The sequence below is a fragment of the Spinacia oleracea genome, chromosome 1 (assembly GCF_020520425.1).
Source record: "Spinacia oleracea cultivar Varoflay chromosome 1, BTI_SOV_V1, whole genome shotgun sequence".
NCBI classification, from domain to species: domain Eukaryota; kingdom Viridiplantae; phylum Streptophyta; class Magnoliopsida; order Caryophyllales; family Amaranthaceae; genus Spinacia; species Spinacia oleracea.
Genome location: NC_079487.1, coordinates 97529797 through 97543175, shown reverse-complemented (window position 1 = coordinate 97543175; position 13379 = coordinate 97529797). Strand labels below are relative to the sequence as shown.

The following is a 13379-nucleotide window of genomic DNA, read 5'->3' as shown; positions in this document are numbered from 1 at the left end:
ATTAATATCTCTAATAGCGTGTAAGTAAAAATTATAAAAAATTGATATTTGAAATCCTCACATTGATATGAATTTAACAGATCTTACTTGACTATGTTTGTTTTTACATAATGTGAAAGAATAATTGTCAAAGTTAGTTAATGAATAGTGTCCAGAAGAGAAACGATGCATTTATTGCGGAATGGAGAAAATATTTTATACCAACAACAATTTTGGAGTCCAATTTGGATTAATTCGGGTCGGGTATATATCAATGTGGGTCGAATCCATTACGAATTTCATTGGGTTGTGTTAGTTGAGGTTGTTATTAGGTTGGGTGCGAATTTTTGTTCGCTTTGAAGTTATTTGATCCATTTGGATATCAATTTTTTTTTTCTGTCACTTACAAATCGGATTTAAATCTTCGCTAGGTGGGTTAAATCGAATATCAGGTTAACATCGGATTGATTTGGTTCAGTTTGAGAGCCTACTTTCTCAAGTACATTCAGGTCGAATTGTTGTTGGTTTTATTTTAGTTAACTCTACTTGACAAGTTAGAGGAAAAGGAATTAAAAAAAAATTATAACTTGCCGAAATTCAACCTGAGCCATAAAATAAAAATAAAAATAAATCTATCCCCCTCACAAAAATAAATAAACAAATTCCCAACACCACCTATAAATAATCTCAATTCTTCCCCATTCCCATTTCTCCTCTTTCTCTCAAGAGGGACCCAGATCACCACTAGTCTCCTCTCCCGCGCCACCACAGTAAAACATTAAAATCAAAACCCCCTTTCGTGGTGGCCGTGGCTAAAATACGCCGGTGGTTTAACCATGGATAATAAATTCTACGCATCGCCGAGTTCCAGCGACCTTACCGGACTTCCGAGAACCTACAGTAACCGTCCGGTGAAAGTAATCCCATTACAACACCCCGAAACGACGTCGTCGCCAGCTTTCTCGATTACGACGTCTTCTAGCTCGATTTTAGCTCGATGGAGGTCGAAAATGAAGGAGATGAGTGTTACTGAATGGATCTCAGTATTCCTGCCGTGTTATCGTTGGGTTCGATCATATAATTTCCATGATTATCTTCAGTGCGATCTTATGGCTGGTATCACCGTTGGTGTTATGGTCGTTCCTCAGGTCATATTCTTTCGCTTTCCTAATTTCATTTTTCTAATTTTTCTGTTTTTTCTTTTTTTGTTTGAGCTTTTATTTTTAGTAATTGCTACTATTGGTCGTGCTTGAATTTTCTTTATTGAAGATGAGTTGTTATTGGCTAACGAGTTAATCTCCTGGATAAACTTCCAAATCCTAACAAAATTCACGAAGTTAATTTTAAATTAGGATTGTTCTAACTTCTAAATTTGCCACTTGATAGACGTCCTAAGTAGACTAGTAAAGTTGTACGTTTTCATTAATCACGTGGAAAATTAACCGTTTTTTGGGTCTCTTTTATGATTCGAATATGTAACTTATCGTATACTGACTATTCATAACGTGTTCAAATACAACTGGTTAACCAGGGGAGAAGACTTCAATTAGCAGCAAAATGTGCGACCTTATTTACGACTCTTTTAATAATATGACTAGCAAAGAATTTAAATGTGGACCAATGGAATCCTTAGGATTATATTATTTTATAATGTGTTTGATTTTAGTATATTGGAGTATCTGCTGCTTAATATATCCTAAAATTAAGGTTAGATTCATTTGATTAAGATTTACGCCTAAATGTGGACAAAAGGTGACGAGATACTTTTGTTTTGTTGTATGGTGATTAAGATTCTCATTTTTTTTCTAAAATATAGAAAGAAATCGACTGCAAAATGTTAATTTCAGCTTCTTTTGATCCGTCTACTGTCCTATTTAGTAATTTTATAGAGTTGAGAGACAACGATATACGTAGAATTATATAAATGTGGTGTCGAGATTCAATCTTAGATATCAAGTACTAACGCCTCTAGTTATAATGGCCTTTTCACATGATCAACAAAATAGTTTTTTTTCCCGAGAAATAAAATTTAATTGAATACAAGTATATGATATGACAAGGGTTTATTTCCTTTTATTCAATTTTAATGTATTGTGATTCAATTTGAATTCTTTATTAAGTTTTTAGTACTTTTAATTTTAGGAGTGTTTATTCTTGTTGATTTTGTGCTGCGTTGGCATGAGTGGTGGGAGCTTGGCCAATGTTAAACGGGAGATTAGTGGTTGAAATCCGTTAAAAAAATAATGGGGTGACGGCCCACTTTGAGATTTGCTCTTAATTAAAGAATTTAGTCCTGTTTTTAGCCAATGTGCTTGGTACTGCTGAATAATGCCAGAAATATCAACTAGATTCCAACTTTCAAGGACCGATTCAATTATTGTAATTGTCATCAATTGCATCAACACCTTTTTTTTTTTTTTGGTTATTTTTTTCTTCAATAATTGAGACTAATTTATGGAATTGAAACAAGACATTTTCTGTTTTATGTTTGTTTTTTGAAATTTAAGGTTAAAACATTAAAATGGACGGAGTAACATAAATCAATAAAAAAATTTAACCTGATGATTTACTGGTTCAATTTGATCAAGTTATGGTAAATGTTAATCGTTTTGGTTGTTGACGACTATGTGGACATCTATGTTTCTTGGACTTGACTAGTACTCGTATCGGACATGGCTATGTTTCCTGGCCTTAGACTGAAATATTTATGAAATTTCCATGTTATTGGTAAGACTAGTAAAACCATCCTAGAGCTAGCTGTGAATTTTATAAGCTCCTGCTAGGCTCATTCTTAGCTGATGTTGATGACCAGGGTTCTTGGTGATGGCCCTTCTTGTTATCTTGACCCCTAGTGCTGCAGTGTTGCTATTGTCCCACACTGTTATGGTGTTACACCTTACTCCCAAATTAGCGTTTTATAATGTGGTGTGAGACTAGTTTTGTTGGACCCTTGACCCTTCCCTTTTGCCACTTTCTCTAACTCAGAGAAATATACTTGTAGACTCGTAACATGGTTAAGTGTCATAGAGTTGTTCCTGGAAGTTTCCGCTTTTAACTTTGGATATTTAGCTGTATCTATTTACCTGATTCACTTGGTTGGAAAATAATGCTCCTTTTATTTATCAACACTCTGGGACTGTAATTGACTGACAGTTTTACTGAACAGGCAATGTCGTATGCAAAGTTAGCTGGGCTCGCACCAATCTATGGACTCTGTAAGTTCACTATTAACTTGCAGTCTTGGACTATGCGCATGTTTTATATATCTATCTATCTGTTGGTAAGGAAGATGACTAAATGGGATTGCATATATAAGTATATAACATCAGCACTTAAGTACAAAAGCCAAAAGGTCATGATAAGGGATGATGTCTGTTGTATTCTGCAGTTCATGCTGGATGTAAAAAACAGATGTTGAATTTTCGTCGTTCAAGTTTCACTAGAACAATAATCATGAATAGGGTCATCCTAACTTTGAATTAATTTTTTTTAATTCCACTTACAAAAACATTTAAATTGATATTTGACTTCTCATAATTCGTACAAAAAAACGCATGCCTTTAGTTAATTTGGACTATTATGAAAGTGCACCGTTGAAGTTGGGATTATTCTTAGTTAACTGGAAGTAACATAAGGAGATGATCTAAACTTTGGAGTATATTCATTAATGCCTGATTTAAAATACGTTCTGGTAATCATCTTTTTCTGAATCTAGTGCACTACACAGTATAGTAGTACACACTACATTAGTACCCAAGAGTAAGACAATTACTGATCCTTTTATGGGATGATTGAGATCTCTGGCCACTGGAACGAAGCAGACCCAGATGACACAGAATAGACAAATGCTTGAAGTATTTATCTTGCCAAAACACTTAATTACATTTCATTTGTGATTCTTATTTATGTCTCCTCTTGTTTTTCTGAAATACTTTAATTCTTCTGATGCGGAAAATTCAGGTTCGCTTCTGCATTTATATATACCATTTTCAATTGTTTCAGAAGCTTGCTCCTTGTCCTATACTCTGATTTTGCATTGATTGTTCTCTTATTTAGTTTATGATGTAGGGGGAGTGGGGGACATCTTTTTGGAGATTGTCAATCTAACCACAGTTCTGATTTTTCTGAACAGATTCTGGATGTCTGCCTGTATTTATATATGCCATATTTGGTTCATCTAGGCAGCTTGCAGTTGGTCCAGTAGCATTGACATCTCTCTTGGTGTCTAACGTATTAAGTAAGATTGCTGATCCAGCTGACGACTTGTACACGGAACTTGCAATCACGTTGGCACTTATGGTTGGCATATTGGAGTGCTTAATGGGTCTCTTGAGGTAATTATTGTCCACCCACGTTTAACATTTTGAAAAGTTTCTGTAGGTGTCTATTAAAATTTAATACTTTCTCTATTGCTAAATTTTTGAGGAAAATTGATGTATGTATATGTGCTCCTACTCCAATAAGTGCAGTTTTTTGTGGATGAAGGGATTGCTAGTTTCTATTCTCTTGTGTATACTGTGCACTTGTAAATATGGATTTAACACTCATGTTCAGTAAGGAACTAACTTTTCCTTTGTGAACCTATGAACTTAAACTCTATGTTACTCGGACTTGGATATCTCTGTTGACAAAGCTATATGACCAACCCTTGGTCTAGACGGAAAAATATCATGTTTTTGGTCCAAAGTAAGGTTTCATTTGTACAAGCGTGTATAAGAGTGTTGAATACCCTAGACACTGGAACTTTGGGTGAAGAATCTAAGTAATATAGCTGAAGCCCTCAACGAAAGATGGAGTGTGGGATTCCAATAATTTCAAAAGCAGTTTCTGGTTTTCAGCACTCACTAAATGAACCATATACTACTTTATTATTCTTTTTATGCTAGGTGAGGTGTGAACTGTCACGTACATGCCTCCACTATTGAGGTAGTGTATGTTTGTTCAGCCTTTCAGAAGACACTCATACTTTTTTTCTTCTTCCAGGCTTGGCTGGATTATTCGTTTTATCAGCCATGCTGTGATTTCTGGCTTCACTACTGCATCAGCTATTGTGATTGCCTTGTCTCAAGCAAAATACTTTCTGGGTTATGATATAGTTCGAAGCAGTGAAATTATTCCACTTGCAAAAAGTATTATATCTGGCATAGATCAGGTATGCTTTGGATTACCAAGTTATTCTGTAAGATGTTGTAGCAAACTTTTGAATTTGTCCATACCTGATTCCTAAAACTACTCACTGTTACGACGGATGAATTTTTCAATACAGCAATAACAATGTCAAAGCTTTAATCCTAAAAGGTCTGGGTAGGCTGCATGAAGCCATAAACTAGACAAAGATCATTTTCCTTCATTCACTTCTACCAAATGCTATATGCTCATGTAAACTCAATATCTTCTTATTATTCTCAACTCCCCCAAGGCCCCAACACAACTCATCCTTGGTCTCTCCTGGCTTTTTCTGTAATCCCACATTCCCACAACACTTTTTTTTACCAGTGCATCTTATCGTTGATGTCTCACATGCGCAAACCATCCTAATCAGTTCTCTCACATCTTATCCTCGATATGCGCAACTCCAACCTTCTTCCGTGTATCTTCATTCTAAATCCTATCCCTTAAGGAGTAAGGTGTTCCCACACATCCATCTCAACACACGTATATCTGCTATCCCCGTCTTTCTAACATGACCCTCCTAAAAGCTTGAATCTTTATCATCACTTGAACTCCTATCTTGTGGTAAGTTTTGGTACAAGTATGCTCTTGTGATCAGCTATTAGGTTTATCTACATTTAAGTATGAAATTATATATTGGTGCTGTTGGTTTAATTTTAGTTTCTCCCAGTCCTTTATAGTACCCATGTAATCTACCTGGATGATTTATTTTCTGCTCTGCAAATAGTTAGTATGTACAAGCTTGAAGGAGACTAAGCCATAAGTATCTACTTAGGGTTTTCATCAGAGTTTCTTTCTGTTTAAGAAATAAGCCTAAGCATAAATGATTCTGAAACATCATGTGATGAACCACGTTTTATTTTTTATTTTTTAGGGGGATGTGATGATGAACCACCTAAGTTAATTAGAAACTGGTTATTTCATGTGAAAGCATGTTGTCATGATATCATCTAGGAAATTGTTGCTGGGAGTGTGAGAGGGACCCTTGCAATATTATGTCAAACTTGGAGGGCAAAAGATATGATAGAGGTCTCTAGAGAGAAATTATGCGCAATGATAAGGTAGCTCAACGAAAATATTCCTAAATGTAAGTGTCAAGCAGTAGAAAGGTACATGGTGAGGCGAACAGGCGAATATCTTAGACTCTTTATGTTAGAAAATCCCTTATATAGTTCATATGATGTTTTGTTTTCTAAATCCTCCTTTTCACCTACATCATTATCAGTATACATGATAGTATGATACTGTGCTACGAGATACTTTAAAATCTCTTGAAATGAAATGATACTTGTAAAAGTAACCTGCTTATCTGTACAATCTAGAATACTTATCCTGAATTCACAATGTGTGCCTCTCAATTTTTTTAGATTCTTTTTCCAAACTATTGAGCTAATTGACTACGCTTCCTAACTGCTTTCTGCGTATTTACACATATTAATTGCTTTCTTTTAACCATCAGCATGTTTCTTTTCTTTCTTTGGTACTTAATTAACATAATGGAGCAAACATCCTTGACAGTTCGTGTATTCCTTGTGTAGTTTTCATGGCCGCCATTTGTGATGGGATCATTGATTCTTGCTGTTATGTTGATAATGAAGCACTTGGTATGGAGTTCTATAAGAGTTTTCTGTTTCCCCTCCTTGAAATTTCAGTTATTTCAATCATATAGGGGTTGGGTGGTCATTATGGTATCTTTCTATGCAGGGGAAAACAAGAAAGTACCTGAGATTTCTTAGAGCGGCAGGCCCATTGACAGGGGTTGTTGTAGGTACTGCTATTGTCAAAATATTTCATCCATCTGCCATCAGTGTGGTGAGTTACTATGAACTTTGCCTTTGATATTTAAAGTTATGGGGATTGCTTTACTGCCTTTTTTATCTAAGAAAATTTCCAGTCTCAATATTAAATGAGGTTACTAGTTACTAAGTTATTAATGAGATACAGTCCTATACTCCTACATATGTTCTGGTCTGTTAGTGTATGTGCATAGATTAGGGAATGCTTTTTAATATTTACATTTGGTTATTTGGTTCAAGACTCAAATTTCAAGATGCCATGCACTTTGTAGAATAATATGCCAATTAGCATCAACTGTTTCGTTTGACAGTTTTTTGGCATAACCAATGCATCATGTGCACGAGGACAATCTAATGAAGCATTGTCTGGAATGAAATTGATTCTCTACTCTAACTTAACTTCAATTTGTATCGTCTTGTCTTTTGCAAGCATCTAAAGCACTCAAATGACAGTCTTTGTTCAGCAACACCTATATAGGAATTGGAACTAATCTATTACAAGAACCTGATAATGAAAGAGACATGGAATCACCCTCCCTCCTTTTATCCTTTTATTATCATTATCCCATTGCCTTCAAAGAAGGTCCCGCAACAAGCAGGGTAAGGGGGGTCGGACGTACACAACCTTACCCCTACAATTGCAGAGCGGTTGTTTCCAATTGACCCATAAGCTATAACAGGACGACCATCTTCTATTTCATGGAAAAGCGTAGAGGAATGACCCTTGCTTCTTTTTATGTTAACTAAAATTTTCTACCAGTCATTTTTAGCTCTGTTATATTTAAATAAGGCCATTAAGGTAACATTTATATGAAATGTCAAATTTAGGAACCTTGGTTCTTGTTTCCAATTATGCGCTGAAGTACTTTGTTTTAGTAGGTCTGGGTCTAATGCTGACAGAAAGCTTAACTTTGAAAGCAGCAAAATTTTCTAAGTTGTAAAACTATGCTTTTGGGAAGAGCATTGGAAGATCTCCCCACTGTTATATTTTTTGCTCACTACTGGGGTTCTATTATGCTCTGCGTTCAAGTAGTATCTCAAGGTTTGTTATTGTTGGGAATTTACTCACTGTTGTTGATATAGGTTGGGGAAATACCTCAGGGGCTTCCAGAGTTTTCAGTGCCTAAAGCCTTTGCTCAGTTTAAGTCCTTGATTCCAACGGCTTGTCTTATAACTGGTGTGGCCATATTGGTAAGGATAAGAGAAGTTTTCTTCTTTTAATAATACATTCCTAACGGAGCTCCAAATTTGTATTTTAATTGTCTCAATGTTGAACTTCAGGAATCTGTGGGAATTGCCAAAGCACTGGCAGCAAAGAATGGCTATGATTTAGATTCAAATCAAGAGGTATGTTTTAAGAGCATTGGCCTTGCCTGTGTGTTTAGCCAATTGAATAAGCCATCCATAGTCTCCCATAGACATTGTAAACCTATCCTCTAATTTTGAAACAGTAAATATGGTAGATGGAAGAAAAAGAGACGAACCAAATTATACTCACAATTATTTTATTTTGTCCCCTTTCTTTGCTTAACAAAAATGTGATAATAATATTTTCAGCTATGTGTTTGCTAACTAAATTCCATTTAACAGCTTTTTGGTCTTGGTGTAGCCAACATTGCTGGATCATTCTTTTCTTCATATCCTAGTACAGGTGAGATCATTGTCTCTGCTTTTGACCGTTTGCTGCAAAGTACCTTCAGTTTAAATTATAAAGTAACTTTGGATTTCTGATAGTTCTTACTGAATAGCGGCTTCGTTCTTTTTGATGACGCAGGCTCATTTTCTAGATCTGCAGTGAACCATGAAAGTGGAGCTAAAACTGGCTTCGCTGGGATACTCACTGGAATCATAATGAGTTGCTCCCTCCTGTTTCTAACTCCACTATTTGAAAATATACCTCAGGTGTGATGCTTGTTTTAATATTTGTGTTTCTGTCTTGTAAAAGTTAGAATCTTTGTAGAATAGAGGTCGGGCCAAGTTTTGCATCCAACATTTTGTAGAAGACACTTGTCTATTTTGGATCATACAGCATTAAACTTGTTCAACAGTGTTTTCTCGTGCAAATATATTTGTTTTGAGCTTATGTGCTGACTAAAACTTCTATTGTGCCAACTAACTCGACAGTGCGCGCTGGCTGCTATTGTGATATCTGCTGTGATGGGTCTGGTGAGCATAATAAAACTATGGATCTTAATATAAAGTTCTTTTCTCACAGCTATTTAACTTGTTATCTGATTTTTTTCTTCCATTTTGTAAATGTTGGTCTACTTGCAGCAACTATTCTTGTTTGCAGTCTTATTGCTTACTCTCCCATAATATTATGCGGGATTTAGGTTTTCGGACCAGCAAAAAGGATAGATGCGTTTAGCAAAAGTAGTTGGTTAAAAGGCTGAAAAGCTTAAGTATTTTCTCTATTATTTATTGGCGGAAGCCGTGCATGTTGAAGTAAACCTTATTATTGTATTGCAGAGTTTCAGTTTGATCCATTAACTACAAAATAGACTCCGTCATTCTGTTTCACTATTTGTAGTGGTTCCTCAAGTAAACTTTCTTTTCAATTTCTTGACCTTATCTTGAGTTTTATTTTTCTTGGCAGGTGGACTATGAGGAAGCTAAGATTCTATGGCGCGTTGATAAGAAAGACTTTTTCCTTTGGGCAATCACTTTTGCTGCAACATTGTTCCTTGGAATTGAGATTGGTGTCCTAGTTGGGGTGAGTCTACATCACCGTCACAAGTAGTTACTGTGTACTAAAACCTGTATATCTACATGTGTTGATGCCACATCATTTTCCACAGTACTTCATCCAAAAACAATTGTCCTACTCTGATAGTGCATAGATGTTACTGAAGTACCTTTACAGATGACTAGAATGCTTAATAGAAGTGGCACTGCAACAAATCTCAGAAAGTAGCTAGTGACATCCTTAAGTAGAAACGGAGATCCTCATTTTATTTTCTTCTCAGGAGGGAGAGGGTTATGTTGGCTGAGAGTGAGGGAACCAAGTCCAAAATAATAAAAGGACTCTAGGGGGTGGGGTGAAGTTTGTATGTGCCTGGATGTTGAAAATCCAAAGATGAGAACACGGAGAAGGGTTGTGTCGGAAGCTGTGCATGTGGGCACAATCCTAAGTTGCAGGGGGAAAGTAAGCATTGTACAATTCTCAGCACGGCTTCCTGTACTTCAACTTCAGTTTTGGTAAATTTGGCAGGACAATTTCTAGGAACTTTTTTAGATGATTTCTTGAGTATGGTAGTACTCCCTCCGTTCCTTAATGTTCTTCCCGGTTGGAATCGGGGAGGGGATTAAGAAAAATGGAATTTTGGTATGATTGAGCGTAAGAGTAATGATTGGGTGTAAGAGATTCTACTTTTTGGAATAAATGAAAGAGGGAAAATAATAAAGAAAGAAAGGAAAGAGAGATATTTTATTAAAATAATCATAAAATAAGATGGGTGAATGAATTGGGGGTGGTGAATGAAATAAATAATGTGGTTGAGGAGATCAATGAGAGAATAATTGGGTAGGTGGATGGAATAAAGGTAGGAAATTAATTTGTAGAATGAGGGTATTTTGGGAAAAAATATGGCCAAAAATAGTATAGAATCCAACCGGGAGAACATTCATTTAGGAACGCTAAAAATAGAAACAGGGATAACATTTAGGAACGGAGGGAGTATAATCAAGAAGTGTTGGATATTCTAAGTGTGGAAGGACTGGAGGATATCTAGATGGGACATAACTTGACAAGCTTCTTGCTGTTAGGTTGGTTTCTTAGAAGCTTCCTTGCAAGATTGTGTTTCCTATTCATAGTTTGACTAGGTTGCATAGTTGGAAGTCTCCAATTATTTTGTAGCTGAGATGTACTTCGTATACGCTAGTGTGTCTTTTCTTTACCCTTTAGAAGACCTAACCTCTTTCAACTTGATCATGTGTGCATTTTTCAGTGTCCTGTCATTTCATGTATCCCTAAATATATACTTGTATTATACTAGCTGTTACAACCTTTTTATGGAAGGTTTCAAAGTTCAAACTGGACTGCTATATATCTATTGTATACATAGGGCATTGCTTGTATGGATGCTTTATGGATTTGGTTTTGCCAAGTGCGAGGAATTGCAGTTCAACTTTGTATGTGGACATATTAATGTACTTTATATGATTCAAACAAAACAAAAACAAAAAGGATTAGCTATTTAGCCATCCCAGGCTCGACAAGATGGTAGGAACACAGAGCTACATGCTGGACTATACTTTGGATTTATCCACTGGTTTAAGTTTCATTCATTTCCTCTATCGATATGAAGTTCATGTCTGTGTCCTTAATGTTCTGGATTCTTGCGTCCAGATTTTATTATATCTTATCCATTAGCAGGTAAATTCTGGTTGATTATGGTTGATGGATATAATTCAAGAACTTTTTCTTTTCTTCCTGTAGGTTGGTTTTTCACTGGCTTTTGTAATCTATGAATCAGCAAATCCACATATTGGTGAGTGCAATAAGTATATTTGTCATTAAGGCTTCTATCACTTAGGCTGGATCATTTTTAGGCAAGCTAACCCTCAAGCTGGAGTCTAGATATTTTGAAATCTGTTGACTAGTATAATTTGATTGCAACCATAAGCCAGTGTGCTGTTTCATTGAAGGTTAAATTTTTTCCTTTTAACCCTGCAGCTGTTTTGGGTCGTCTTCCGGGTACAACAATTTATAGGAATGTTCAACAATATCCAGAAGCATATAAATACCATGGACTAGTGGTTGTTCGTGTGGATGCGCCTATATACTTTGCCAACACTAGCTACATAAAAGATAGGTAAGTTTATATCATGTTCAATATGCTTAGACATGGTTTCTCAGCTGCATTTCTGCTGGAATGAAGTGTTAATCGGCCAGTTCTGAATGTCATTTCTCATTACTTGTAGGCTACGGGAATATGAATCTACTGTTGATGAATCTGTAAGACGTGGACCAGAAGTAGAACGAGTTTATTTTGTAATTCTTGAGTTGTCACGTAAGTATCCACAATCTTCTCTTACAATATTTCTCCCCTTTCTTTCTTGTTTCCATGAGTTATGGACGTTTTATCGGCCTTTGAGAATATGGTTCAGACTTGATGTAGCAGCCAAATCTTGTTTAGTCAACTGTTATAAATTAGCAGGTTTGGGTTATAATGAAGCAATAAAGTTAATGTTAGCCCCGCATCTAATCTAAGGTCTAAATTGCCTGTTTAAAACAGAGCAAGATTTTAAACATCTTAAGCCTTTTAATAGTATGAATTGTTGCTTTAATAGTATGATGATACTGTAAAATTCTTGAACTATTAACTTCTCGAATTAAGCTACTTGATAACTTAATTATTGATTGCAAAATTATTATATGACGCCAAATGTGATGCTTGATCTTTGTAAGCCACATGAAGATTTGTTTCTCAAGAACCAAAATTAGGGTAAAACATATATATATATATATATATACTTTCCTACTTGCAGCTGTGACATATGTTGATTCAAGCGCTGTCCAAGCTCTAAAAGACTTGTATCACGAGTACAAAGCTCGCGGCATCCAGGTAATTAGGCTTGTTCCTTAAAATAATTTAGTCTTAACTTCGATTTTTAAAATGTGGTTTAAGTAAAAGTTTTACTCCTCCCTTTGGTTTGTTTTTCAGATTGTAATTGCCAATCCTAATCAAGACGTTCTGATGACTTTCACGAGAGCTGGGCTTGTTGAACTGATTGGAAAGGAATGGTACTTTGTGAGAGTGCATGATGCTGTTCAAGTCTGCTTTCAGCACGTACAGGAAAACGAAATACCAAAAACACCAGATTCCTTTAAAGACAGCAAGCGAAATCTATCGCAAAGACTTAGCCAAAGGAAGGAGAATTTACCAACTATAGATCTGGAATCTGGAGATCAAACTTCGACAATTTCAAACAGTTCTGATCACCAGTTACAGGAGCCACTCTTGCCTAGGAGGTCTTAGTCTGCTTCAATACCCAATATTATTAATGCCATTCTTTGGAGGAGTTGTTCTGTATATAAATCCTCATTTTTTGATGGTTTGTATTTTTGTAATTAGCCCTTTGTTGTAAGTTGTATCTGTTGTGAGGTGATTTTTTTGTAAGATGCCCTGTAATGGGATGTAAGAACTGTTGTATATGGTGTATTCTGTATATTACCATACTTTCGCCATTTTCATCCCTTTTGGGAGAATCAATAAACTATCTGAACAATTTTGTTGTGTAAATCGCAATTACTTTGCTGTGGTTTACCAATGTAAATCACCATTACATTGTTGTGGCTGTGGTTGCACCGATTGTGTAAATCACGAACACGTAGAATATATGGTGAAGTATACTTTTTGTGAGAAGGTACATCTTGTTCCCAGTCTAAGCCCTAGACTACGAGGCAAGGTTGGGTCCCATACAAGGGAA

At 35.9% G+C, this 13379-nt stretch overlaps 1 protein-coding gene across 1 annotated transcript; it reads left to right on the top strand.

Annotated features, from left to right (window-relative positions):
* Positions 1 to 522: 522 nt before the first annotated feature.
* On the top strand, positions 523 to 13178 carry LOC110798832 (probable sulfate transporter 4.2). Its single transcript, XM_022004031.2, has 17 exons — positions 523 to 1127; positions 3146 to 3194; positions 4112 to 4313; positions 4963 to 5131; positions 6690 to 6755; positions 6856 to 6963; positions 8031 to 8138; positions 8229 to 8294; positions 8538 to 8598; positions 8722 to 8849; positions 9072 to 9113; positions 9544 to 9660; positions 11386 to 11437; positions 11623 to 11761; positions 11871 to 11959; positions 12438 to 12514; positions 12614 to 13178. The coding sequence occupies exons 1-17, from the start codon at positions 816 to 818 to the stop codon at positions 12926 to 12928; spliced, it is 2100 nt and encodes a 699-aa protein (XP_021859723.1). The 5' UTR covers positions 523 to 815; the 3' UTR covers positions 12929 to 13178.
* Positions 13179 to 13379: the final 201 nt, after the last annotated feature.

Excerpts from the sequence above, each read along its gene's own strand:
- LOC110798832 (XM_022004031.2), top strand. The coding sequence starts at position 816 with ATGGATAATAAATTCTACGCATCGCCGAGTTCCAGCGACCTTACCGGA. Across the intron at positions 5,132-6,689 it reads TTATATCTGGCATAGATCAG|TTTTCATGGCCGCCATTTGT; the intron begins GTATGCTTTGGA and ends TTCCTTGTGTAG. Across the intron at positions 11,762-11,870 it reads ACTAGCTACATAAAAGATAG|GCTACGGGAATATGAATCTA; the intron begins GTAAGTTTATAT and ends CATTACTTGTAG.